General features: G+C 42.4%; 2 protein-coding genes across 2 annotated transcripts; one reads left to right on the top strand and one right to left on the bottom strand.

The window, feature by feature from the left end:
• Positions 1 to 2813: 2813 nt before the first annotated feature.
• LOC132261413 (serine/threonine-protein phosphatase 6 regulatory ankyrin repeat subunit A) lies at positions 2814 to 17360 on the bottom strand. Its single transcript, XM_059760219.1, has 14 exons — positions 17279 to 17360; positions 14042 to 14143; positions 12942 to 13058; positions 10808 to 10900; positions 9721 to 10230; positions 9364 to 9666; positions 7341 to 9305; positions 7075 to 7281; positions 6253 to 6946; positions 5973 to 6062; positions 4416 to 4627; positions 3884 to 4012; positions 3706 to 3817; positions 2814 to 3465 (listed from the first exon to the last, which is right to left on the bottom strand). Exons 1-14 carry the CDS (start codon positions 17357 to 17359, stop codon positions 3197 to 3199), a joined length of 4884 nt encoding a protein of 1627 aa, XP_059616202.1. The 5' UTR covers position 17360; the 3' UTR covers positions 2814 to 3196.
• Positions 17361 to 22139: 4779 nt separating this feature from the next.
• Positions 22140 to 26409, top strand: LOC132263167 (annulin). The gene is made up of 3 exons (XM_059762788.1): positions 22140 to 22379; positions 23310 to 24200; positions 24272 to 26409. Exons 1-3 carry the CDS (start codon positions 22262 to 22264, stop codon positions 25579 to 25581), a joined length of 2319 nt encoding a protein of 772 aa, XP_059618771.1. The 5' UTR covers positions 22140 to 22261; the 3' UTR covers positions 25582 to 26409.
• Positions 26410 to 27459: the final 1050 nt, after the last annotated feature.

Genomic DNA, 27459 nt, shown 5'->3' with positions numbered 1-27459 from the left:
AGCCGAAGGAAAATCATCAATGCGTCGATGACATTCACTGGGTGACAAATTGAATACGTGAACTTTTGCTTACACAAGCGGCCGCTTTGATTCGCGCACAGCGGAAAAACCGTGACTTCCTCAAGGTAGGATGAATTTAATTGGAAAACTTGATAACATGAACTACAGTGGCGAAAATTAGGTTGGGACACCTATGAAATTTAGGACAATTTTCCTTTTGGTGATAAAAATTCGATATTTCTTTCAATTTTCGAGACAATTTCAGTAAGACAAAAAATAATCAGAATTTAATGATCTTTAAAATTTCGCTGCGATCCGAGCTATTTTTATGCGTTATAACAAGGATTTAGAGCAAAATAGGCAGTGTCTTAACTTAATTTTTTCTGTCCTTATACGCACATCTCTCTGCATTTTGCAATATCTCGGCCCTAAATTGAGATATCGCCATGATCTCAACGCCATTTGAAAGATTATTAAATTCTAATCATTTCTTGTCTCACTGAAATTGTCTCGAAAATTGAAAGAAATATAGAATTTTTAGCACCAAAAGCCTAATCTAAAATTATTTCGCTACTGCACAAAACTATATTAATTCTTTTATGGTAAAATTTTAGGTTTTCTTGCAGCGAACGGATATGATATTTATGTGCATCGCAAAAATGGCCGTTTAGTGCGATAGAAAATGATCTGCGGTCTGATCTGCATTTGCAGATTAACCTATTGTGCCGGCAATTCGTTTCTCCTTTGACGTGACTCAAGGCGCTCACTCACGCGTGATCTATGACAGAGTGGCATAAAGTACTTCAGAGCTGATGCCTCAGGTGAGGTCTTCGTGGTTGTCTTTGATATTCTCTCAAATGTACGCACTTATCGTGTGTGTGAAATTTATGTAGTGCAGCAAGATGACATCGGCGAGATAGTGGCGGACGCGGCCTGAATTGCCTTCGGGGAATCGACAAAGTGGGCAGCAATAGTCGGAGATGGTGAGCTGCAGAGCGAAAGAATTGTGGCAAGATATCTCCCGATGAGATTCTATGATCCAACAGTGGACAGACAGTAGCTCTGGATTAGCGGTTCTTCCAACAGGGCCATGATTTGCCTCGCCAAAGAGATCTCTATCGCGTTTGTCCATGCGTGGAGCCAAAGTTGTGAGCATAGATATTATGGGATTGTGATTTCGATCTCCCTCTTCACTTCACATTAGTCTTCCGCCTCGGCGCTGTATAGCTTGTGTAAAATAAGAAATAAATCTTTCTATCGATACAGCCCAATTGCAAATTAATTCACGCATCGCAACATTTGTGATTCCATAGATTTTGCATAAGACTACAACAATTTAAGGTCAGATGATGAGCAGAAAATAAGCAAGAAGAGCGAATTGAAGAAATGAGATTGCAGTTGTTGAAGGTATTATCTTATAATTTGCAACTTCTCTACTTCATTCTTCACTTGCGCCTCCATAGATAATGCCCACGATGGGTGTTATATTTTCATAGCAATATTTTTTTTTCTTTTCTCTCTCCCCATTTCCTCTAAGTCATGCCAATTCAGTCCATTTGCACACTCTCCGTGGCAATTATGGTTGCAATTCTGCAAATGTATGAATGAAATCGAGAAGAAAAAGAGCCCAACAATGGTTAAGAAGGCAGTAAATAGATTTTCAACCTCTTCACAATTTACTACCAGTCTTAATATAATTCTGTGTAGATTTACTAGGCAGAATTTCAGAGGAAGAGCCTTTATCCTCCTTGCTTTATTCCACCTTTTTGAGATTGCTAATTATGCGCTCTTATAATGCGTTGATAATCGCGCGGCTTAATTTGCATTTGATAAATCGTTTCAAACATGCAAGGTGTACAGCGACTACTAATGTTTGCTCCGCTCTCAGTCATTAGGTGAGCATTCAGCTTACTAAAATAGAACACAGTGAATTCTCCTTTAATATCATAAGATGCACTGGCAAATTTGAGACTATCGGAGAAATATTAAAGAGCCAGAGCATTTATCTTCAAGGCAAACTGCTGTCGTTCGAATAAGAGACCAAATTTTCGGAGGTGATTATTTATAATAATCGTTAAAAGCGTGATTCACAGTCATGAAGACACGATCCTTCACGCCATTCATTTGGTAATTAGTTATGTTGGGGCCCATTTAATCAAGAGGCCAAACAGTATAATGAGTGCCTTAATCGCAATGCGGTGGATGAGGGAGAAGAATGCACCCAAAACGAAGAATTCCCAGCAGACAAATGGCACTCATTTGTCCGGCAGTCAAAATACACTGCGTGATAATATTCGAAATATTACGGAATACAATGCGTGAGATACTTCTAGGAGAAGAGAGAGAGAGAAAGACCATAATTCCCTCAATTCTTTCTCCTCCACTTTGTGAGTGAAAAATTTCCCGTGTCACAGATTATTGACCACATTGCCCAGTGATTCCAAATGATACACACCTTATATCAAATTTTGGAGTAGATTGATTTCCATGAAGGACTCTCGCGGTGCTTTTCCAGGATGAAAGTCGGGAGTTGGAATCACCTGGAATAACGTGAAGATCACCCGCGGCGATTCTGAGCATCTTGAATTTCTCAGCCATGAATGTGGTCGAAAGCAAAAGGCTTGGGATGATAAATAGGTTCAATATATTCCAACGAATTCCATACTAAATGAAGTGGAGACGCTTCGTCTATGTTTTTGTGGGCATTAATGTGTCGAGTCTACAAACTCACGGCGTGTCTCGGCTAAAAGCTTCTCGACAAACTTTTTCACACTCTGCAGCACATTTACGCAAACAGCCCAAACATACTTTCTCTCTATCATTGTTTATTTACAAAACATTTTGTATATTCTATAATCGAATTCATTTCCTTCATTATTAATTAGTAAATTTAGCTAAATTGTGCATCATTTCACTTACAAACCCATACAGAGGAGTATTACAAAAGAACTTGACTGAATTTGATCAATTCAAGTACACTTAATTAAATTTTTTTACCATTTTTACACATTTTCTGAATATACTGTATAATATCTAAAGCACAAACATTGCTGTTTTTTTTTCTCAGAAGGCCCACACTTTTTCTTACACCTACACATCTTAATCTCTTAACAAGTTATGTTTTAAATGGATATAGTAACACTTTTCACATATTCTCATCATTTTAAACTAGCACACGCAGTGTTTATAGCTTCTTTTAAACTTGATTCTGTGCCGCATTAATATTGTTGCCCATTTGACCAGCCGCCGCGGCGGCGGGAGCTTCCGTCACATTGGAGTTGTTATCCGCCTCGGAATCGCGCATTGATCCCGAGTCCTCAGATTTGTCGCCCACAAGAGCTCGATACTTCTTCGAAATCGCCTCCCAATCCGCCACATTCTCGATGCGATTCTGATTCATCTGACTGAAGCTCACCTGCGATCCAAGTGGCGAAGAGAGATGCACCACAGACAGCGCCACTGAGTCTACAATTGCAGACAAAAGAGCAAACATTGAAATTCCAGCACGTGAGAGAACGACAAGTCGAAAAAGTGGTAAGAAATGATGATCTATCTACGAAGCTGCCCCAACGTACTTCTCTACAATTTCCACCTTTCTCATATATGAAACACAATCATCAAAAGTATTTACATACAATTGTCTTAACGTGTAACCAATATATAAAAGCTCATGCGCTGATAGCAAACCTTTTGGAGCCACCTGACCTTTCTTCACTTTCGACAGCCATTTGGCACCAGCCTTCGATCGCGGACTTGCTTGTCTCATTTGTCCCATGATTTGCACAAGACTTGGTCGCTTTCTCTTCGTCATTCTCGCCTGAAATAATCAAGATTATCAGTTTAAACAGTGATCAAATCCTCCTTGAGTGTTCCTTAAGCGCACCTTTATGGCCTCAACAATCCACATAAACCATGTTGTAATGAGATTGAGTGGTGATGGAGCTGTTGTGGTTCTGTGCATATTTCTAATGAGTTTCGATAGCCCAAATTTCCATTCAATGTCCGATTGTGCCTGCAGAGAGACAACATTGTAATTCGCAGCTCAAAAGACGAATGAATGTGAGCTGAAGAGGCTTTTGAGATGAGCAGAATCCAAAGTAAGATGTCGAACGGAGGTGAAATATGTGTGTATTCAAATACCTGAATCCTCTGGTAAGTGTCTGACATCATAGCAATGAGGAGATTGATAAGGACAACCACCGACACTAACATATAAATGCCGAAGACAATCTTGAACAGATACTCAGTCCAATAGGGTTGCGTCTTCACCGCGTTTGGTCCTATACGATCAACTTGTGTCTGATCAGTGGTCGTTTGGCCGAACACGGCAAAGAACAGGAGTTCAAACGACAGGATGGGATTCATGCGAACTGCAACGAGAAGAGAGATGTGGCGAATGGTCCACTATTAATTACCTGAATGCGTTGATATGTGTCCGACATCATAGCAATTAGGAGATTAATCAATACAACTACCGAGACCAGCAAATAAACGCCAAAAACGAGCTTAAAGAGATTCTCTGTCCATTCTGGACGTGTACCGCGCATCGGATTGATGTCGTCCGGTGTTGTTTGGCCGAAAACGGCGAAAAAGAGCCGCTCAAATGCAATCCAGGGTGTCATTTTGGCTAAAGAAATTCTGCATTAGTACATGAGTTAGTTAAGGCTTAATCGCTGACAATTCTTCTCCTCGTGACGACGATGACATTTTGCATAGATCAGGCATTGATTTGCAGCTAAACACATCACGCGCACACAGTGAGAAAGAACATCTAAAACAAAATCTTGCCAAAATCACTCAACATGATAAATCTCTTCTTCTCTTTTTTTTGTATAGCATTCCGCAGCAGCAACAGCACACAGCCTCTAAATCAACTGAGAACATTAATATAGCATTCCTGTACACAAAAATCAATTGACATACATATTATGGAGAAAAGAAGCATGGCAAGACAGACAATTTCTCTCCAGAGAGAACATTTACAAAAAACAAAACAATTCAAACGATAATCCCAACTGAAATTCACATTAACTCAATTAACAAGTCACAGAGGCAAAAGCATTTTTCTTTTCTCCATGCCACAGTTATATATGGTCAGTTTTTTCGAGGGATTCCAGTGATAACATCAACATGCTTAATGCAACTTTGCCACTCTTGCATATATGTATTTTTTACACGTACCAAAGTTAGTCAATGGCAAAACAAATGGATTGTTTGTGGTCCATGAATCTTGGGGAAGGCATTTAACATTCATTCATGGCTGGCGTTCTTCACAGCAGCACGGCGGTGAATAGAGTAGCACATTGATTATATGTGATTACGTCAAAACTATGTATATCACAGAACAATTTGGTGATAAGTCGAATGCAGCAGTCATCTTCTATGTACTAAAGGAGAAATTAAAACATTTTGTACCGCACGAATGATGGTGGGATAAAGATCTTCACGTCTTCATATACTGTGTTTGGCCAATTTTCAGTGTGACGAATTCAGAGTGGAATTGAGCTTTTCTTTGGAAAAAAAACTTCTCTCAGTGAATATAGTTATCCCACGACGATTTGGATCTGATAAGGAGAGTCAAAGTAAAATGAGAAAAAAAACTGATTGTTGTTTTATCATTCAGCATACAGTATGACATAAAACAGTGACAAGAATGCATGTCAAGTCAACATAAAATGCAGAAACACTGAGAAATACAGAGGCACTCTTAGAAGACCGTTCACAGAAAAAATGTTAAACACATTGAATAGATAGATAGATAGAGAGAGAGAGAGAGAGAGAACAGGCAGCAAACCAGACGGCACTTTCTAGCTGGACTTTCCATGGCATTTTCACTATTTTTTTTTCTTTTGATCGTTCTCAAAAACAAGACAAAGTGTGATTTAGCCTTTTGCCATTCCTTTTGAATCGATTGGTTTTTTCTTGAGAAGAATTATGCAACACAGAGACTTTAAGGAAAGTTTCCAACTTACTTTCCGTAGAATGTTTGCGACGATAGTCCGTGTAATACGAACGATCTTCGCGATATTTGAGTTTTGTCCTGGCAGTTGCTCCTACATAGTCTAATGATGGATACATGAGAAAGGGGAAAACATATTTTAATTATCTGAAGAGAAAAATGTGTAATTATTATTAAATACTGGCTGAAAGGCTGTAAAGAAACTTTGCTGGTTCTCACATTAGGTTATCATGATCAGTTGTACGGAAAAGCCAAGAGTTGGTGAGAGATATTAGTGACAGAAGGACACTCACCGTCGCTAAAGTATCCAGCATCCCTAGCAGTTCTAGGCAGTCTTCTGATCTCTGCTGGCGTGAGATTGTGAAATGATTGATTGAGTGCGACGATGTGCATCGAGAAGCCAAACACGAAGATCGCCAGCACGGCAAGGAAGCGCGCAAGATCCTGCAGAAGGTTGCCAATGATGATCGCCCACGGTCCGAACAGATGATGAAAGGACAAAAAATCCAGGATCTGCACACAGGCGAGGAGGAAGGAGAGAGCAAAGCACTGATTCCGGCAGTACATGAGGGTGGGCCAGTAGGTCTTCTCCACCCAAATCATCCCTGCCACGTGCACTCCGACGCCCGCCATGCCGAACAGCAGCACCAGGATCTTGATGGATCCCAGGCCGGATTTGTCGCTGGGATTGGTGAGCTCGAACAGGAGGAGACCGCTCAGCATCACCAGGAGGCCCCACTCGTACCAGTAAGGCGTGAGATTCGGCCTCACCACCGGATAGATCGGCGTTATTCCCACGACCATGAGGTGGAGCATAAGGAAGATGTGCGATGTGAGGTACGACATGAACTTGATGATGGGGATTTTGTTGTACTTGTGCCCCAACGGAAGAGTGAACATTATCCACACGGGCGGAATGACGATGAACGCCACGAGCAGGAGCATCATTTTCCATCCTGCCCAGTTGAGGCTTCCCCGCCAGAGTTCCTGCAAAAGAACAGCGCATCATTAGCCAGCAATTCGCGCCCATCTGAAGTTCATACTTCAATCTACTTTCAAATTACGTGAACTACACAGCTAGTCGTGTGGTTGTCCTACATTTACCTATCGTTTACCTGAAGATATCTCTGAACCACCGTGTGAGCTATCACTTCCTTCTGTTCATTCTCGATGAGGACATCTAAAAATTCGACATTTCTCCGATCAATGGCAGTTAAAATTTTCCCAGCAGAGTCAGCTCCTGCTGCAAGAGCCAACAGTTCAGTGGCCATGGCTTCGCACTGTTTCCCAGCTGCTATTAAGTCTTTTGCTCTCTCTTTTTCCTGTTGAGAAAGCAGTTTGTCAATTCAAACTCAAGAAAAGCTACATTTTCTTCGTCTACCTTTGTTGATAAATTAATGTAGATGTTGGACAATTTGGCGGCTGTGTCGACTGGCGCTGGTGAGACTAGGACAAACTCCTCGATAGACTTGTTGTTGTTCGACTTGGACACCACCATGAGGTTGAAGACGAATCTCTTGTCCTCCATGAGTGAGTACGTGTCGTGCTCTTTGTGCATGAGATACTTGAGCACGTCGTTGTGTCCCTCCGAGGCGGCGAACCAAATTGGGGCACAGCCGTAGTTTGTCTCATTTTTTGGGGAAGCTCCTGATTCGCACAGCAACCGCACAACGTCCAGATGTCCCGCCTTGGCGGCATTGTGAAGCGGTGACCACCCATTCTTGTCGTTCACATTGATCTCCGCGCCCTGGCCGAGCAGCACCTCAACCATCTGATAGCGCCCGTTCATGGACGCTATGTGCAGTCCTGTTCGTCCATGGCGATCTGTACTCTGCAGCAGTTCTGCACTGCGACTGAGGAGGAGTCCAACAACGCTCATGTGTCCACCGAAACAGGCCAAGTGCAGCGCATTGTAGCCATTCTCAGTTGTCGCCGCGTCGACTTGCACTCCGGCCGAATTCAGCAAGAGTCGCACGACGTTCTCGTTTCCCGAATAGGAAGCCAGGTGAAGAGGAGTCATTCCGGACTCTGTGCCCAACTCAGGCACCAGAGAATTCCCACTGGGTGGATCTGACTTCACCGTTGCTGGCACGTTGAGCAACAGCTCACGCACAGTGTCCTGCTGACCATAAAACGCCGCCACGTGAAGTGGCGTGAGACCGAGCTTCTTGCTGGATATCCTCAGTGTATTCGAACTCCTCATGACGTCAAGCACCTGGCCGTGGCCGTTTTGAGCCGCCAAGTGCACCGCTGTGAAACCAGCCTTATTTTCGTCCGTGCACGAAGCTCCAGCCCGAACGAGCGCCTTGACAACATCTGCGTGTCCACCTTCAGCTGCCAGCTGAAGAGGCGTGGCGTCGGTTATTTTATTCCGTGCCGAAATGACGCCTTGCCGATCAAACTTCATGAGCTCCTCAATCACTTTCACGGATCCCTGAATGGCAGCGATGTGAGCACACGTGTTCCCGTCCTTACTAGTTGCATTCACGAGGTTGGGATGTGCCTGGAGGAAGAGTTTGGCCACTTCGGAGAAGTTATTCTGAGCTGCCACGTGGATGGGCTTCTGGCCCAAGTCGTCCGTCGCATCGATATTGGCGCCGAGCTCCAGCAACAGCTTGCACACCTCGATCTGCCCGTTTCCCGCCGCCAGATGCAGAGGCGTCTGCTTTCTCAGTGTCAGGATGTCTATCACGGCGTTGTGGTCGCGGATGAGGAATTTCACCAGGTGCGTGAAGCCGTTCATGGCGGCCAAGTGGAGGGCAGTTCGGCCGACACGCGACTTGGAGTTGATGAAGGCCTTGTTGGTGAGCAGGGCGTCGCACACTTGCTCGTAGCCACGCTCAGCTGCCAAGTGGAGGGCCGAGCGACCTTCAATGTCGAAAACATCAACACGAGCGTGATTCGCAAGGAGATTGTTGACCAACTCCATGTGTCCTCGGTTAGAGGCGATCAGCAGTGGCGTCCATCCGACTGAGGATTGTCTGTTGAGCGCCTTGGAGATGTCTGTCGGCGACATGTGGCTTATCATCTCACTGAGGACATCGTTGTTTCCCGCTATGGCGCAATAGTGGAAGGCAGTCTCATTGGCGGACTTGGTAACGAGACTCACATCGGCACCGTTCTCGAACAGGAGTCGAACGATTTCTCTGTCGGACTGAGGTATCTTCACCTCTTCCTTTAGCACTTGACATATGTAGTGAAGGGCAGTGGCTCCGTCCTCATTCACGGAGTTTATGTAGTTTGTGGCCGTTTCAGCACCATGCTTCTCCTTGACGTTCTCGATCAGGTGCTGCACAATCATGGGATGGCAGTTTCGACACGCCAGATGAAGAGGAGTATCGCCGGTCTGAAAGAGAGATTTGTCTCTTCACTGACTCTATTCAGTGGATTGGTGGAGATCTTACCAGTGATTTGTAGAGCGGATCTCCTCCGTCTTCCAGCAGGAACATTAGAGCACCGAGATTTCCATGCTTTGCCGCAACATGAACCGGAGTCTGACCATCGTCTGTCGTTTGATTGGGAGCCGCGCCGGATTTCAGTAGCATTAGAGCACATCTATCCCCATCCTTGACTCTCGCTGCTATGTGAAGAGGCGTCTCTCGAAGACGACCTCCGCACACGTGAACTTCCGCTCCGTATCCCAGAAGAGTCTCCACAACCGCCGGTTTTGCAGACTCCACGGCAATGTGCAGCGCCGTGTAGTTGTCCTGAAACGATTGATCGTAAGCAAGAGCTTCTCTGCTAATCCCAACTTGACTCACATTCGTCGTGACATCCACTTTCTCCCCCTTCTGCAGGAGCGTGTTGATGATCCCCACGTGGCCGTAGCGAGCTGCTGTGTGGATGCTTCTGGCACCGTTCTTGTTTGGCATGTGCAGGTAGACACCCTTCTTGAACAGCATCGTGGCACACTCTGCATGGCCGTTGAGGGATGCGATGTGCATCAGCGTGCTGCCGTCCTTGGTGCGCTCGTAAATACTGGCGCGGAACTTGTCGGCGAGGATTTCGATGATGTTCGCGTGTCCGTACTCTGCGGCCAGATGCATTGGCGTGCGGTCTTGATTGTCCGTGATCGACGCTGACGCTCGCACGCCGTAGAAGTACTTCACGAGGCCCTCGTCCCCCTCCGCCGCGGCGATGTGCAGTGCCGTCTGTCCGTCGCCGTTTCTCGTGTCCACGTTGGTCCCATAATCCACGAGGATTCGCACCATGTCCACATCTCGCCGCCGGGCGGCCAAGTGGAGCGCCGTGTCGCCATTCGCGGTTGTTGCCTGAAAGGATTGGACAGCTAAGTAGGGGCAAAAGTTCTGCAACACGTGAAAATGTCAATGAGTGTGCGGGAGGAAGTAACGTTTCACCAATTACCGCAATTTGCAACTTTCAACATACAACAATTCCTCTTGAGGGCAATTAATGAAACTCTTTGTTCGAGGTATTCGTACATTTCTCAAATTACTTTGATAAATTCTTCTTGGAAAATATCTTACACTTTGAAAGCTTTCACAACTTTAGGCATGGAATTTGCTATGTATAGTTTGTGATCGGTGGAATTCGTCAAAGTGGGTAATTATTACATTGCGAATTGCAAATCGATACATCGCGGAGTGTTTAGGTCAGGAAAACTGTTTCCACGGGCTGTTTACAAAATCCCTTATTCGATTGCGGGGTTTTAGGTGAAAATTGTCGTAACGGGATTTTCCATAAAGCTCTTTTTTTTTATTTAGATTGTCAATATTCTCTTTCTCGTGCTGAGTGCCAATAAAGTGAAACGTTTCGAGGATACGAGGCGAAAGCTCGATTTCCAATCAATTTGTGCGAGGTTTAGCGGGGACAAAGACATATACTCACCTTCAGCTGTTCAGCAGTTTGCGCAGACAGCAGTTCCCTGCACATAGACTGATTGCCAGCCTCCACGGCGAGAAGCAGCGGCACCTTGCCTTTCTGCAAATCGAGAGCATTGCGGATTACTGAGTGCCAGGACGTGGCCTCGCGTTTGCGCTTGATCTCCGCGAAGCGATTCGCCAGCTTCTGCAGGGAGGACTTTGTCGCGACCCGCAGACCCGCCACGGAGCCGCTGCCCATGCCCATCGGCACATCGCCCAGGTTGGAGATCTCCTCGCGAATGACCGCGACACTGTCGTCGGGGATGGGCTGCAGCCGGTCAATAGTCACGAGCGAGTTGCTGACCGGGCTGACAGACGTGTCCGCCTGCTTGGCGGCCGTCTGTTGCACTTGCCGCCCCGCCTGAATCCGAGCGCGCCAAAGCTTCTGCCTTTCCGCGTATGAGGACATGTCTATTGTGTTCCACGTCCATCTTTACACTGGCTCACAGTGAAGGATCGTGGGCGCGTGAATCTGTTTAGGGTCTCTGCTGTCAAAGGGGTATTTTTGCCATACTTTCCTCATCTATATTCATAATAATCCACTCTAAATGCACAATAAAAGCTCCTATAAATAATCCATTTGTTTATCATTCGTCGCCTAGTGATCGACTTTGCTCGAGAGCTTTAAGTCGTGCATGGGAAAAAAATGCGCAACCACTTCTTCCAAAATTGTCTCCATAATCTTACAAACGATTGCAATTGTATTATAAGTTCTTTCTATTGTTGTTTTTCTTTTCGCTCTCGTTCCACCCTCACCCACCCTCCCTGGGGGATCTTCAGTCAAGTACCGCTCTTGCTCCAGTGAGCGGAAAAGCGCGACTGTTTTTATTTGCGCCACCCTCAAATATGCAGTGAAATACAATCACAATACATATGATATTTACTGACTCCTAATATACGGATAGTAAATATTTTGGCGGGGGTTGTGAGAGATGGAGAAAGAAATATACTGGCATAAAATTGTTGATTCATCGCACGAGAAATTGATAGAGCTACAAGTATTGATCTAACTCACCAAAAATTATTAACGAATTGATAAAAGTTTTCTTACTTCTCCTCCGTATTTACAAGCATTGAAATTTTTTACATGGAAAAATGAATAAGCGAAGCTTACAATCTGCCTGACAGAAAGCTCACTCGTTCGCGCCTGCAAGCTCTTTCACTCTCATACAGGTAATTTTTGCAAACAAGACCTAAATTTCCACCCCGGGGTGTGTTTATTGTTCACTCTCGTGTGAATTTACTCACGCTAATCAAATCTTTACTCAACTTTGATTATGTCGTGCCAGAGCTCATCTAAGTGTAGCTCCGAGGGGGAAAATTCCAGAGCAATTATCAAATTGTGAAAGGAATACGCGAGCGCGATGCCGAAAATAAATCAGCTATTGAAGTAAGTGGGACGAAAGTTGGGTGGCAACTTCTCAATGTTGTCCCCACACTCTTCGCCAACAATTTCAGTTTACTTTATTTTATAGCAATTTATCATTCAATGTTATGTAAAATTCAATACACTCGCTCCCATTATTCACCTATAGAATGCTAATGTACGAGCGTTGAAATATGCAATAAAATGAACCAATCTTCGACTTCAAGTAAGACATATTCATAGGCTCAATGGGTGGCTTTGAGCTTTGTGCTGAATATGCACAAGCAATACATAAAGCTCTGTGACTTTCTGCACGTCCATTGCTCTGACAATGACCGTATAAATATGCAACGGTGCGACTGTTCTCAAGTAAATGCCATGGAGAGTGGGTTGAATTTATTTTGAGTGAAATTGGCAGAAATATTTTTTCCCCAATAAACTTAGCGTTTCTATAAATCCAACCGAATTTCCCAAATACTATCCATCTTCTAAATACTCTCTCTGTCTCTCTAAGACATTGTGAGGAAACCTGCACCCCCTCCGGGGGTTTGTTTAACTACATCCATGGCTTCAATAGGTAAATGAAGTCTGGAATAATTTTGTAAAGTGAAAAGTGTAATACTGCACGCAATGTTGGTTTCTCCCCTTGCTTACGAAATAGGACGCGAAGCGCCAAGACAAAGTCCTCATCCCACATGCCTTCTTGCATATGAAATGATTTTGGAGAACTTACACCGTCAGCTTTCAATCGAATATCCTTTCCGGCCGCCGCCAGGAGAGCTCTCAGGATACTGGTCGCTGTACCTGTCTGTCGACTGGCCACCAAATGCACAGGTGTTTGTTGGCGAGACTAAATGAAGAGGAAAGTTGTCTTAATACGATAAGAAATTAGGCGAAATTCCAGTGACAGAAATAAATTGATTTTACACTGAGAATGATGTAGTGATTACACCCCACAATAAACATTGATGGCAATTTTATGACTCTGTGACATTGAAGGAGAGAGAGAGAGAAAAATTTACTGTGCTTTGTGTACATATTCGATAACGTTACTTGATGACTTAATGAGAATGGCTTATTAAGAAGGAGGAAATCGCAGGGGTGAACAATAAAAGTGCGATTTCTTTGTTTCGCGTGCATATGTACGTACAAATTTATAATTCAATTAACTTCAGAGTTGGGAGATTTCACAAGGGGAGGGAAGAAAAGGCTCCACAGACACTGGAAGATGTTCAGAGACGCGAGAGAGAGCGGAAAATTGTGTTGTTTGTGCGTTAGAATGCAGGAAATCAACTAAATACATAGCACCACACTTGGTGTGTGCAAAGGTGTCCTTTATTGATGGAAATATGAAGGTAACGCGTGAATATGTACATGAGAGACCTACTCTTTCGCGAAAACCCCAATATTTATGCCAGACGTACATAATATGGAGTTTGTGTGTATTTCTCACTCTATTGTTTACTCTGAACATTAAGTGCCACGGAGAATATTTTCTCTAATAGTCATATCATAAATTTATCGAAATCCTTCACGATACACAATTGGCGCTCGTGAATTCCTCCATTGTCATTGTGCATTGAAAACAGGAGTCACACCAAGAATACGGTAAAAATAGGTCAAAAATCTTATCATTATCGAATAAATAAGTGAAAGCTCTGGGGTGTTACTAAGGTGTCACGCGTTGTTAGAAAATATATCTCTCATGTATTCACTGAATCTTAATACGTGCATATCCAGTGCTGAAGTATGATTTCTGCCCAAATTGGCTTCACTTTGGCGAGTCTATGGTGAAAGTGGCATAAGTAGAAAGCATATATGATGAAGACTTACTCCTCCTGTTGAGAATGGATCAACTCCGCGCTTGTTCAGCAGTAGCTTAACAACATCCTCTCGTGAGTACATGGCAGCGATATGCAGAACATTGTAATTATCCTAGATGAATAGACACGGGGAAAAAAGGGAATTAGAACAAGAGATATTTGCACGCGAATCCTAAAGAAGAGCGCATGTTAATAATATCGTTACAGCATATAAAAAATGATAAAATTTTCGCATTATCGTGACACTGTGTCGTTATTTAATTAATAAAGTGTTTATGTCACTTCCAGCAAATGTGTGACAATTCACATTATAACAAGTCATATTAAATTTTAATGAGATCTTGTGATAATAAGTTGTGAACTTTGACACAAACTTTGCATGAAAAGACATTCTAAATGTATTTATGTAATTCTCAGAATTGACGATAAGAACTACTGTACATATACTGTATTACTTTTTCCGGTATTACGTTGTGTGTTAGTGTTGGATGTGTGCAGAAGGCAATAAAGAAAGTTATCTAAACTCATAATGTAAAAGAGAGTGATGTTAAAAGCATTTATACGCCAAAATGGTAAAATTTTTATACATCTATTCCTGGGTGAAATGTGTGTCGAAACCTCATGAATAGATATTAAAAAATCGTAGAAACTCTGCAGAACATCATTTTTTACGACTATGACTCTCATGTTGATTAATAAAATTGATTTGCCCACAGTCATAGAGAGCATGCAGACAATTTTCAACTATTTTGAACTTTCTACTCTGCTCCTGATTCCTTGAGCTCGCACCCACTTTTAGTAGCCACACCATTAGCCTAATTATATGTGAAAATCGGTGAACCGCACGGAGAAACATGCAATTTCCGTATGCCAGACTTTTCCTCTCTACACTAAATGCACCATATTCATTTGGCTCTATGGTGTTATGGAGCGGTGGAAAAAAGACCATGAGTAGAGAAAGTACTATCAAGTCAAATGCTTTTTCAGCAAGGTGAAGAATTGTGCTTTCTCACTAAGAAGAAATACTCCACGCGGCAGACATTTAATTCGCCACGATAGTGAGAAATTCTAATTAAAAAGTTGCAATTTATTGGAGACAGCCAGAGAGAGGACTGTTGGCTAGAGTGAGAAGTGCGGAAAGAGGAAATTTATATTGTTTAGTACACACAATGATGGCAGAAATGTGGTTCATTCTATGTTTGTTACTGGGAAAATTCCTTTCGGCAAAGAGAGGAAAAATTGCAAATTCATCACCAAGCATTTTTCAACAGCATATGTACATAGGTAACTAATTAAAATCGCATTTATTACAGCCCTCCACTATCCACACGTGTGTAGATTGTTAATGGAATTTTCGGTATTAGATTCCCATCGTTGAATATTTAGGCTTTACGCCCGGGAGGTTCTTTTGCTTTGTCTAATGTTCCTTTTCTCCGTACATTTTTGGTGATTTATCAAAAATTACGGGCGATAAATTGGAAAATTTTCCACGTTTCCACATCATTTGTAATCACACTTGTATTTTTTTTCACTGATTCATTGGGAAAATCCAAAAAATGCGTAATGAAAATTTCCCAGCAATAAAGAAGGCAATTTTGAGTGGCTTTTGTTCTCTGGGAAAATTGGACATTCGCTTCGAGAGCGAAGAAAAGAAATGATCTAAATGGGCTTTTGCAATTTGTTTTGTGTCATGCGTTGATTAATAAAATTCACAAAAATATGATTTTTTTCGCAGGAATGAGTCGGAAAAAAATGCGCGTTAAGCATGCAAAGGAACATCTTGTTGTAGAAGAGCGCAGGAAAAAAAAAAACATATAATTTGTCTTGCGATGATCAGGCGACGGATAACCTTCATCTGACCAGGTAATTAATTTGAAAATGAGTGCAATATAATTTCCCTGTTGTGTTTTTCACGAACCTCGGGACATAAGTGAGTGTGAGTCCTCTCTGAACTCATTCACGATGGCCTTTGCGTTATCAGGAGTGATTTTTTATATGTGTGAAAGCTCTCTGGAGGTCACACTTCCACGATGGAGGTAACCTTCTTATTTATTGGTATTTATGTATATTTTCCATATATTAATTTCCTCCTGATGGAAGACAACTTTACGAGGGTCACTTTTGCCCGCTCGCGCAGAGTCAAGAGCGTATTAGATCATTTCGGGCGCAAGGGGTAATTACAAGTGGTCTAATGAAATTTTATTTGCCATTTAATAGGCACTCTTGCGGCAGGTGAGAAGCTATTGAATTATTTGGTGAATCATTTGACTGGCTATTATATGGAAATTCAGTCGCGATGAATGCCAAATATGGGTTAATTCCATGATAATATATTCAGAAGAACTTGCGACTGATGAAAATCTCACTTCTTCTTCGGTGTATCATAATTTCCGCGAATACAACTAGCACTCTTTCTTTCTTCATTCAACCCTCTTAAAGAATGAGCGAGGGTGGAGGGTGATGAGATTCAGATTTTCCACATTAGAAGCACAAGTGTATAGCGTAGTTTGGGCGCATAAGAATTGCCATGTTTTACTTTCTCTTTAAATACCCGTTTATGGACAGGCGAAAAGAAAAAGGTATGGCGAATGAGAAATTGAATGAAGTTATGAAAATTATTTCCCCAGCAACTTCAATTCTCACCCCCTTGGCCGCACTTGGTCGACGGTCAAGCGAGTCTTGAGATTTACAGCAAAGATATGCCTCCTGACTTTCTTTTCGTGTGTGTATAACGTTCGGTGCGGGGGTTCATGAAATTGAGGTCAGGGTCTATACCGGCGAGGCTGGTCAAGAAAAGAATAAGAAAGTGAGTAAAAAAGCGTACTGAAAAATATATATTGCCCAGAGGGTTTCAACATATTTCTGCGTGAGCAGGAGAGGAAGGACACACTTGAGGATGTGTTCGTATGGATTAATGCTCATCGGAATAGATTTTTCTTCAGACGTCCCTGCCTGAGCTCTGTGCTTTCCACCAACGTCTTCGCCTATGTGCTGTACACACATCTCAGGATTGCCCGTGTAGGTATATATTAGTGGAACATTTCTGGGTCAATGTGTCGTAAAGTTAATATTAAAATGTGTATATTGTGCTTTTCTTGTGACGTCGACAAAACGCCACAATTGAGTGCTTTTGTCCTTTACGAAAAATCTATGTCAGCTGATAATGAATTTGAGTGGGAGTCCATTTGGCCGATGCGATGATTATTTGCATGTTTTGATCTCAAATTTAGAAAATGAATTTACTCACGTTATTTCTTGCTCCAACATCCGAGCCCAAATCGATCAAACGATCCAAGATCGACGTTCGATTGTCCTTGACTGCCATCATCAGCGGTGTCATTCCAGTCGTCTACGCAAAAATAAATGACAATTACTTTATTTGCGTCCCAAAATCTGCATGCATTTGGGAAATCAATACGCAAGGCTTGACATTTCACAAAATTCCCCCACATTATGACGTTGATAAGCGAATATAATGCGAAAGAATTGCAGGTTATTGTAATTATTTTCTTATGTGCGTTTAAAAATAGGACGTGGTGTTCCAAAGACACGCTCGCTCCTTTTACAATTAACCACACTGTCGCAATTACGCCAACATAAACTGAAAGTCACGTGTTGCAATTACGGCACAAGAATAGAGGTGTATATAGTTTTTTTCTCCTTAAAGCACCGACAGGTAAATTTGATTCTACTTCATCACTACACGTGCATTTGATTTAAGATCTGAGAAATATTACTTTCTCAGACTTTTTTCTTGCATTCTCCGTATTTCACAGGAAAGGAGTGTTTATTTAATTACTAAGAAGATTTATTTTGGTGCACTTTTCTCCCCATACTCACTCATTTTCACAGTAAGTACAGCTGCATAAATTGCAGTCGTGTGAGATGTTGTATTGTAATTTTCTGTTCTATTAATTACATGTTTTATATCGTGCAGAGAAAGTCCTTAGAGTGAGAGATTTTTTGCGTAGCGTTACCTATATTTTGCAGCAAAAGCACCCGATTAAAAAAAAGTCTGAAGCAGTTTTAAAAATTTATACTCTCATAAAAAGAAGTGTAAATGTTACGACACAATTTTAAGGGTTAAAATTATGATTCATTAAGACTTTATATTTGACTTTGGTGGTGAAAAAGAAAAAAAACGCCAGTGAATTCGCCCATTTCGCCTCATATTGACTCATTTCCTCTCTGAAATCCATAATTGTGTGATTTTTGGCAAAAGCCCGACTTACAGGATCCATGACGCCAGCCAGAGGTGTAGTGTTGGCGTCCTCTCCCGCGTTCGCGATGGATTTCTCCAGGGCCTTGAGGGTCTGCTCCACGGGTGTCCACTCGCCCTTGAGCGCGAGATTGAGCACCTTCGTGGCGGCGTCTCTGGTGGAGGCCCCAGCGCTCTGGGGCTTGGCGGGGGCTGAGTCGCCCTCGGAGCCCTTCTTGTCCCCATCCGACGCCGCGTCATCCTTGGACGTGTCCAGATCGGGCGCCTTCGCGGTTGGCGCCCCCGCGACGTCATCCGCTGCGCTCGCCGCCGCGGCCGCGGCCCTCTTGCCCGCCCCCTTCGGGCCGCCGCCCTTCTTGCCGCCCGCTTGCGACATTCTCAATGGGAAAGTCTTGTTTTGGGGCGCTGATAGAGAATGTTTATGACTTTACATCATTTGCATAGAACAGCAAATATTTCAACCTCGAACACCAACACGCGCTTTTCCCGTATGGATGTTGCCACATATTTTTAACTTCTTGACCACTTAGCGTATTTGTCGCCGATGGGAGCCGCCGAGGGGCTGCCAGTGATGGCTTTTGTGGTGGTATGCCTTTATGAGTGTTATTCTCGGTTGCGGTGCCATTTCCATCTAATTTCGGCAGGTATCCTTGAGGTTTGAACTCCACTAAATCCAAATTGGATCACACTCACATTCACACATAACACTCTTTTACGCCGTTTTTTCACTATGCCACAAGAGCGATGTTACAAATAGAAAAATATTATATAAATGAACACTTGGCTTGCGAAACCGACTTTTTCCAGGTCTATTGGACGCTCTTGCCGACAGGGATTCTCGGTGAAAAGCACTTTTGCTCGAAATCACTTATCTATTAAAATTTATCCAAATATTCTGGGCACTTTGGAATCTCCTGGAGCATTGGAAGGCTGCAGTGTAATGATTCACTATCACGGAGAACTGATGCAATTCGATGTGTAATCCGCGAGTCTAGCTTCACACCACCTTATCAATTTCTTCAGCAATATCCAGTTACGTAGATGGCCTAAAAAGTTGCAAACGACAGGCACACTGGTGAAAGAAATCCTTGAAGTTGAGGTATAATCCAAGAACTCCACTGAGGAGGTGGTAGAAAGTGGTAAAGAAAGTACACTTTGCAGAAAATGGAAGATGAAACTCAATGGTATTGGGTGGAAAAGTAGTGAAAAGTCCCCAGAGTTCTCCACTTTTGATACTTTCCACTGTGCCGCCTCAAAGTAATCTGAGGCTGGTGAATATATGAACAAGGATTTTTGGACTCTTTGGTCTCTGATTTTTGCGCTCGCCTGCTCAAGACATCACCATCGGAACCAACACACACATTATGTTGAAAAGCATGCGCACTCACAATCGCCAACGGTTTTTCTCACAGCAAATCCTTCCTCGGGAGTCCAAAGTTACTCACGAGTCTCGCGAAGGCTCTGGTGGGCCTGCTGTCCCGCCTCCTGCACGTGCTCCTCGAGCGGGTGGCGAGGGAACAGTCTTGGAATGCAGGACTCCGTATCGATTGCCTCGCTTTCAAATGCACCACCAGGTGAACCCCATAAATCTCACGCTGACCACCTTCACACCACTGCTCCACTTCTTCGGCGATGAGAAGAGGCCAGCGGCTCCTGGCGTGATATTCATAGTTACCATGCGAATTTCACTGTTGCTATTATTTTGTTTAATCGAAGAGACCATATATCGAAAAAGGGGTTCTTCACATGAAAGGCATTTCTCCTCCTTTCAACAAAACATTTTCTGCCGGTAAACAACATGCTCGAGAGTAAAAGCTCGCGCTTCTTCAGATTCCAGTCTCTGGAATGTCCAGTTTGCTATGTATGTTGGCGGAGCTTTTCAATGGAATGCGCCATGGCGCTGGATTGGGTGAAAGCTCACACACATGCAAACTTGAGAAGTCGGATTCTCGTGCTTTCCACTGCGGTGAGTGTCTCTGCTAAGTTACGGCGGAATCACAAGATTGCGAATTAAAACAAGAAATCTTGCTTTCAAGACACTTTTTTGATTCATGACAGGAATTACTCATGCCTCAAATTGCCATTAAGAATCAATTATGTGCAATTAGAGAAACGATGGCTGAACTGAATTGCACAAAAGTGATTCCTCTGGCACTAATGATGAAGATTTCGATAAGACTCCTAATTGAATCTTAGACAGTAGTCAAAGAGAAACGTACGCAGACTCTGCGATGTAAGTGCTCGATAAGACTAATGAAAGAGGCTTCTGTTGATCACTTGATATCGACCGTAGAATTCTCTCTCGCTCCCTCCCATTCTCATATTTGAGAATCCACTCGAAAAAGTTAACAGAGCGAAGTCAATGAGGCTAAAGTCAGTTGTCTCGCGCCGAGCATTTCAGTTGCGCGCCATCCTTCGAGCCAAACAAATCTGTGCATCAATCAATTTTGGACTTGAGACTCCTTGAAAAGCGCTGAAGAAAAAAACCGGTTCTCTATTGACTTAACACGTGTAATTTACAAGCACGCCAAATTAAACAATAATTGAGTGTGTGGGAGAAAAGTTGTGAATTGAGCTCAAATATATCACTTTGGAGCATTTCAGACGGCACAAAAGAGGTTAATATATTGTTTCGAGCTGACAGACGGTAGTGAAAGTGAAGTTCAATGTTTTTAAAGTGTTCATCTTACATGTGTTACGTCACATCAGACACATTGATTGGCAATTGAATTGCTCATTAACATAGAGTGTAATTTATGTACATTAGCACTCTAGAGGGAAACTTGCTTCAAGGTGATAAGCATTAAAAGACCATATTTCCAATTGTATTTTCTGGAAGAATCACAGATGTATTAATTTTCTCGTGGACTGTGAAGAGAGAGAAAAATCTTTATACACAACATTTGGCGGCATTCATTGTTCAACCACGCATAAAAACGACAAATCTGGGTGTGAATAGCGCATTGGAGCAGAGTTTTAAGAATGGGAAACGCTTGCTCGTGTTGCAAGTGTAAATGTGGCTCTTTCAAGACGCTCTGGTCACCAAATGAAGGCAGATCGGCGGATATATACCTTCCTCCAGCGCATTTGTCAACGACCGACAAAGACGAATTAGGTGTGTATATTTAACAAATATTTATTTAACATGATGTGCAAAATTCTTCTGAAATTATACAAATGGTCAATTTCCTATAAATAGAAATCAAAGTTCAAAATAACACTTTCCAACTGTGCTTAACACACTTGATAGTCTGATTATTATTATTTTCAAGATTATTTTTATTGTTATGTGGAAAATAACAGAAATCTGGCGATTGTGCAAGTTGAGATGAAATTCCCAAGCTATGAATAACGCACCGAAGATCATTTATGACTTCAGTGAGATCTTCTGACGGCTTTTGATTCACGCACTCGTGGGTTAATATATGATATTTCGACGAAACGCTGACCTCGTCAATGAACTTGTAAACATTGATTCGCGTTGCTGAAGCAGTTTCTCTGGAAAAATATGCAACCACAAACTGAATCCTGATTTTGTGGTAGCAGAGGGACAGTCTTAATTGAGTGATTAAGCATCCATGACTAAAGTATCCGCGGAAAACCCTGTATGAATATTCCTAATTGAGTGAATTGTCCAGTGCAATGATTTCATTGTCAGCGGAAGCAGCGATAAGTTTCTTACGTATTTAATTGTTGAGTCCGTTTTGCTGGGCCGAAATTTGAATCAGATTTTTTAATTAGAATTATACTAATTTCCTCCCACTTTCGTCACGACAGTCACTCATGTCGGATTTGCTGCACTAAGTCTAATCCCCATTCCATCAACCGATCCGCAGCTTCTATTGCTGTGTCGCTTATGAAAGCGATCAGTCTTTGCTTGGATTTGCCAGTGCGAAGAAGTGCTGTGAGCAGTGAAGATAGAAAATCTCTCTCTCTAAAGTTTTGTGCTCACTTCCCATCATTTCCCATTTTCTTTTGTGAAAATTCCCCGAAGTGGTATTGCTTATCTAAATGTGTGCCGCCGTTAGCCATTGGTTCAGTGACTTCATCCCTCGGAGATTCTATCGTCGACGACCACGAATTTATGGAATTGGACGAGGAAATGTCCATCTGCCAATCTCTCGATACTGTAAATACTCTTCCAATATTTCGCATTTTTCCTCTCGACCTCAGCAAAAGTGCCTTTGCGACTCAATTACGTTCACAATTTCCATGCATAGAGTGAAAAGCCACCCACACGAAACGCCTCTCATGTGTGAATAGATTTAATTGTGTCTATTTTTACTGTCATGGATAGATTGAGCCAGTGAATTTTGAATCACTCATAATCGGCATACATACTTAAACTATCAACGAGGCTGTGATTTGTGATAGTTCTAGTAGATCACTCATCACCTGTTTCGCAAATTCCAGACGTCACGGAGATGAAAGCACTTTTTCAGCGCTCCGCGTAAATGGTTTACTCTGTCAAAATCAATTACGAAGTGGAGCAAATGTTGAAAACCTATTTCGTCACAACTCTAAGACAGTAAATTTAATTTCACTGCCACATTACAAACTGTTGCACGCATGGAGCGATATTGAAATTAATGTTCGGAGATTTTAATTCCTAAAATTTGGCGATACTTTCCTAACTCTTGAGCAGAAATTCAAACTCCTTGGCTTTTCATTTGGTCATACATCTCCAGAGTGGACAAATAAAGAAGTGAATAAATGTGTTTGAATAGGGGAGAGTTAGCTTGTTTCGAACAGAAAACACACAGGAAAACTCGGGTCTGAATCATTTTCCATTGACTGTTCCAAAATGGTTCGCTTTCTGTATCACACAGCAAAATTTTTATATAAACCTCATTAGAGATTTTGCATGAGCTTGAACAGCCTCTCAGCGCGAAAGATTGGAGGCAATTCGAGAATTGCCCAAGGACACGGACAGCAGCCGTGAATCTGTTGATTGTTTACCCAAGACGTATAAATAGCGCTTAAAGTGTAGTGTGTAAATTGCATAATCGTGTTATTGTTTGTCGATTGATTGAAGAAAGGTATTTCATGCTAATTGCAGATTCGCCTGGGGACGGAGGCGATGTCTTGACGGTTCGTCATGTGGATCTGTGCCTGGAGCAGAATGGCACGTCTCACCATACGAAGCGCTTCGAGTTGATGCAACGTGACGCGGTGCCAGGTGAATCCGCTCAGCTTGTCATCCGTCGTGGGCAGCCTTTCCGGCTGCGCATTGCCTGTCACCGCCCATTCGATCGCACCCGCGATAGTCTCAGCTTCGCATTCACGGTGCACGATGAGAACCGCCCGGGTCACACTCACGGATCTGCCCTCAAGTTCGGCACGAATGATCTGGGCGATGCGCACGAGTGGGGAGCGACGGTGAGTCAGGTGAACGGGGATATATTGGATGTCCTGGTGAAGGCGCCGGCTTCTTGTCCCGTCACACTCTGGCGAGTGGACATCGACACGAGACTTCAGCACAGCGGGTCGCGCGTCTTCACTTTCCGCCAACCCATCGTGGTCCTCTTCAATCCGTGGTGTCCAGACGACGAAGTCTACATGGCAGAGACGCATCTGCTGGAGGAATACGTCTTGGCAGACACAACTCTCATCTGGCGAGGATCTTACAATCGCCTCAGGCCTTCTGTGTGGAAACTCGGCCAGTTCGACAGGCACGTCCTGGAGTGCTCCTTGGCAGTCATTGCCGAGGTGGGGAAAGTCAGTGGGATTCATCGTGGAAATGCCGTTCGGGTGTCGCGAGCTCTCGCGGCTGCCGTGAACTCTCCTGACGACGATGGCGTTGTGCTGGGCAACTGGAGTGAGGACTTCTCGGGTGGAATCGCTCCCACCAAGTGGGTGGGATCCGTGGAAATCCTGCAGAAGTTCTACAAGAAGAGGAAGCCAGTGAAGTTCGGCCAGTGCTGGATTTTCGCAGGAGTTCTCACTACTGGTGAGTCAATGATTTCTTCTGTAAAAACAATTAGAATTCTGTGCTTACTTGTCTCATCTTTCTCGCAATAGTTGCTCGCGCTCTGGGAATCCCAAGCAGGATCATAACTAATTATGCATCCGCTCATGATACGCACTCTTCCATGACTGTGGACTACTTTGTGAATGAGGAGGGAAAGGTGATGGAAGAGCTGAATGCGGACTCCATCTGGAACTATCACGTGTGGAATGAGGTGTGGATGGAGCGTTCAGATCTGGGCTACGGTCCATCCGGATCGTACAGTGGATGGCAGGTTGTGGACGCCACTCCTCAAGAGCTCTCCGATCAGATGTATCGCTGCGGTCCGGCTCCTGTGAAGGCGGTGAAAATGGGCGAGATAACAAAGCCGTATGATTGCGATTTCGTCTACTCCGAGGTGAATGCGGACAAGCTCTTCTGGCGATACTCAGGCGTAAATCAGCCACTAAAGCTGCTGCGAAAAGATGTTCTGGGCATTGGGCACTTCATCAGCACAAAGGCAGTGGGTGAATGGAAGCGTGAAGATATAACAACGTCGTACAAATTTGATGAGAAGTCCGACGAGGAACGAGCAACAATGCTGAAAGCTCTCAAGCAGGCGAATAGTGTCTACTCACGGTATTATCTCAATGAGGACTTCAACGATATATACTTCAACTTTGAGTTGCGAGACGACATTGTCATAGGGCAGAATTTCACGGTGGTTCTCGAGATGAAAAATCGATCAAGCAGAAAAACTCACAGAGTGGAAGGAACGCTCCACATTGACACGGTGCTGTACACTGGCAAGCGCAGTGAGCCAATTAAGGTGGTGCAGTTTCAGCGGGAGTTAAAGCCAGGAGTCACGGAGATTGTCCGCGATGAGGTGGTCTTCAGTGAGTACTATGGCAAACTCCTGGACCAATCGGCCTTCAATATCTCTTGTCTGGCCTCAGTGAAGGACACTGAGTACGACTACTTCGCCCAGGATGACTTCAGAGTGCGAAAGCCCGACATCAAGATCACTTTCCAGGGAACTCCAGTGTCGCGGGAGAGCGTGAGTGTGATTCTACGCCTGAAGAATCCCCTGCCGATGCCACTGAAGAAGGGCGTCTTCCACGTCGAAGGCACAGGTCTGGATCGTGCGCTGGAGTTCAAGATTGCTGAGGTGCCTGTCGATGGAACAGCAGCCGCAACGTTCAAATACACTCCGCCGTTCGCTGGACGCGGAGCTTTCGCTGCCAAATTCACATCCAAAGAACTAGATGACGTCGATGGCTTCCTGGCCTTCGAAACTCAGCCACGGCCAGAAGATGTCATCATGACGAATGGAAGTCATCCGGGCATGAATGACATCATAGTCAGAAGGGATGTTATCCCGTAAACCAAAATTGCCAGAGATACTCTTCTTGTGAAATGTATCTGCCAAATGAGCTTCAAGAGCTTTTCCAAGATATAAAATTAATTTAAAAAAATGGCCATGCGATAGCTTTCTTAATGACACTAAACCATGCAATTTGTACGCTTTTTTTATATGACAAAAAAATGTATTGATTAGAAATAAAGAGTTCTTATTTACGAAAGATCTAAAAATTTCTTTAAAATCTCATTACAGTTGATTCGAAGTAATTCTTGTTTATATACAAAATATATGTGCTAAAAGCTGCAAAATCTCTACTGAATTATGCTTCAAGTATTCTTTCCAGTTTTCAATCTTTTATTTATTCACATACAATCCCAAGTTCTCTCTTATGACTTCTCTCCTCTTAATCCTTTTAATAAACTTGTAAGATTTATAATCATAATTACAATATACTTTAAAGGTAGTAGTTGAAAAAATCATTGAGTTCTTCTCAAAAATCCAACGTAAGCAGTGTTTCTCTACACATATTGAAGTTGAAAAATAAAAATGAATGAAAAAATGGCTCTTCTTCTTCTCCAAAGAAAGAAAAAAGAAAAACACTTCAATTCACAATATCCTACGCACTCTCTAATCTCAGAAATGTGAAACAGACTCTGAAGAGTTAATAGAAATAATTTAGGGATAGAAGAATCTAAAAATTGTGAAAAAGTACGTTTGCTAGATTTAAGGATTTTTCTTGTGTTAAAATTTCTAAGAAAGTCAATCTGCTGAGAATATTTAAAAATACTTGCTATGTCAAATTTTTTTCAATTTATTATTTTTGTTCTGATTTTATTACAATACTCTCATCATTCATCTCCAATATAATGTCTATGGATCAAGCTTTTTATTTTTTTTTCACTTCTCTTCTTTTTTTTCATAATTGGACGTTCATTAAATATTTATGTTTCCTTTATATAAAGTTCTTGTTTTTTTTCTATCGTATTTACGTGACTGTTATGTCATTGTATTTTTTTTTTATTTATTCTCTCTCTATAATCTCTCCTGATTTACTTTTTTTCTGATTAAGATACTTATCATTGTTTGTCTCTTAATATGTTTCACTACATTCCTTAATATATTGACTCATTTTTCCCGGATGTAATACCAAAAAAACATAAAGGGATTTTTTTCTTTCTTTTTCTCTTGAGAAGGAAGACTTTACAGTACAATTAAAAACTGTATCCCTTCCAACCAATGTGTTTGTCTTTGTCAAAATTAAATACATTTCCCATGAACGACTGTAATGAAAAGGGTTTTCCATTTCAATGTTGAGTAGGTAAGCGGTTTAAAGTGTAAATGCAATTAGGATTTTTGCCATTGTTTTTCTTCATTTTTACTATATTTACAACAGACTCTCCATGTAACGTCTTTTGCCTCAGCTTCGCATGCTTCATGAATATAAAAATAAAATTAATGGTTTCTTTTTTCACAAGTTTTGCCTTTACAGAAAAATCATAGTAGAAAATCATACAAAAAAAAAGTCAAATGAGATTCATTCAGTTAGACTATAATGATGTGCATGTATGTTCGTCGGAAACTCTTTTACGTCTTTTTTCATAGTTTATTTTGAGGGACTTCGCGAAGAAGCCAAATATATATATTTCTACTTACAAAATAAAGTATGAACATACACACTGAAACAATTGTATCGTGTTTATATTATCTATAGTCCAATAATATGAGGAAACATATCAGATACCTGTTTATGATTTAATAATGATTTCTTCCTTCGCGTCTCACTAAATTTATTTATTGTATGTGGCTAGTCAATATGTTTTCATTTTCTTCACTTCTTTTTCTTTTTTAGTATAATTTATTACTATACTATACCTCTTGTATGGCTACAAATATCTAAAA

This window comes from Phlebotomus argentipes, unplaced genomic scaffold, assembly GCF_947086385.1.
Source record: "Phlebotomus argentipes unplaced genomic scaffold, Phlebotomus argentipes genome assembly contig_15, whole genome shotgun sequence".
In the NCBI taxonomy this organism is placed as follows: domain Eukaryota; kingdom Metazoa; phylum Arthropoda; class Insecta; order Diptera; family Psychodidae; genus Phlebotomus; species Phlebotomus argentipes.
Note: the sequence above shows the minus strand (reverse complement) of the source record. Positions and strands in the feature narration are given on the sequence as shown.

Bases quoted from the DNA above. Each gene is read 5' to 3' on its own strand.
- LOC132261413 (XM_059760219.1), bottom strand. From the start codon at position 17,359: ATGATGGCAGTCAAGGACAATCGAACGTCGATCTTGGATCGTTTGATC. The intron at 10,231-10,807 runs GTGAGTATATGT...CAATCCTTTCAG, and splicing joins AAACTGCTGAACAGCTGAAG to GCAACAACCGCGAATGGCGA. The intron at 6,947-7,074 runs GTAAACGATAGG...GTTCTTTTGCAG, and splicing joins TGGTTCAGAGATATCTTCAG to GAACTCTGGCGGGGAAGCCT.
- LOC132263167 (XM_059762788.1), top strand. From the start codon at position 22,262: ATGTGTGCCGCCGTTAGCCATTGGTTCAGTGACTTCATCCCTCGGAGA. The intron at 22,380-23,309 runs GTAAATACTCTT...TGCTAATTGCAG, and splicing joins TCTGCCAATCTCTCGATACT to ATTCGCCTGGGGACGGAGGC. The intron at 24,201-24,271 runs GTGAGTCAATGA...TTCTCGCAATAG, and splicing joins CGCAGGAGTTCTCACTACTG to TTGCTCGCGCTCTGGGAATC.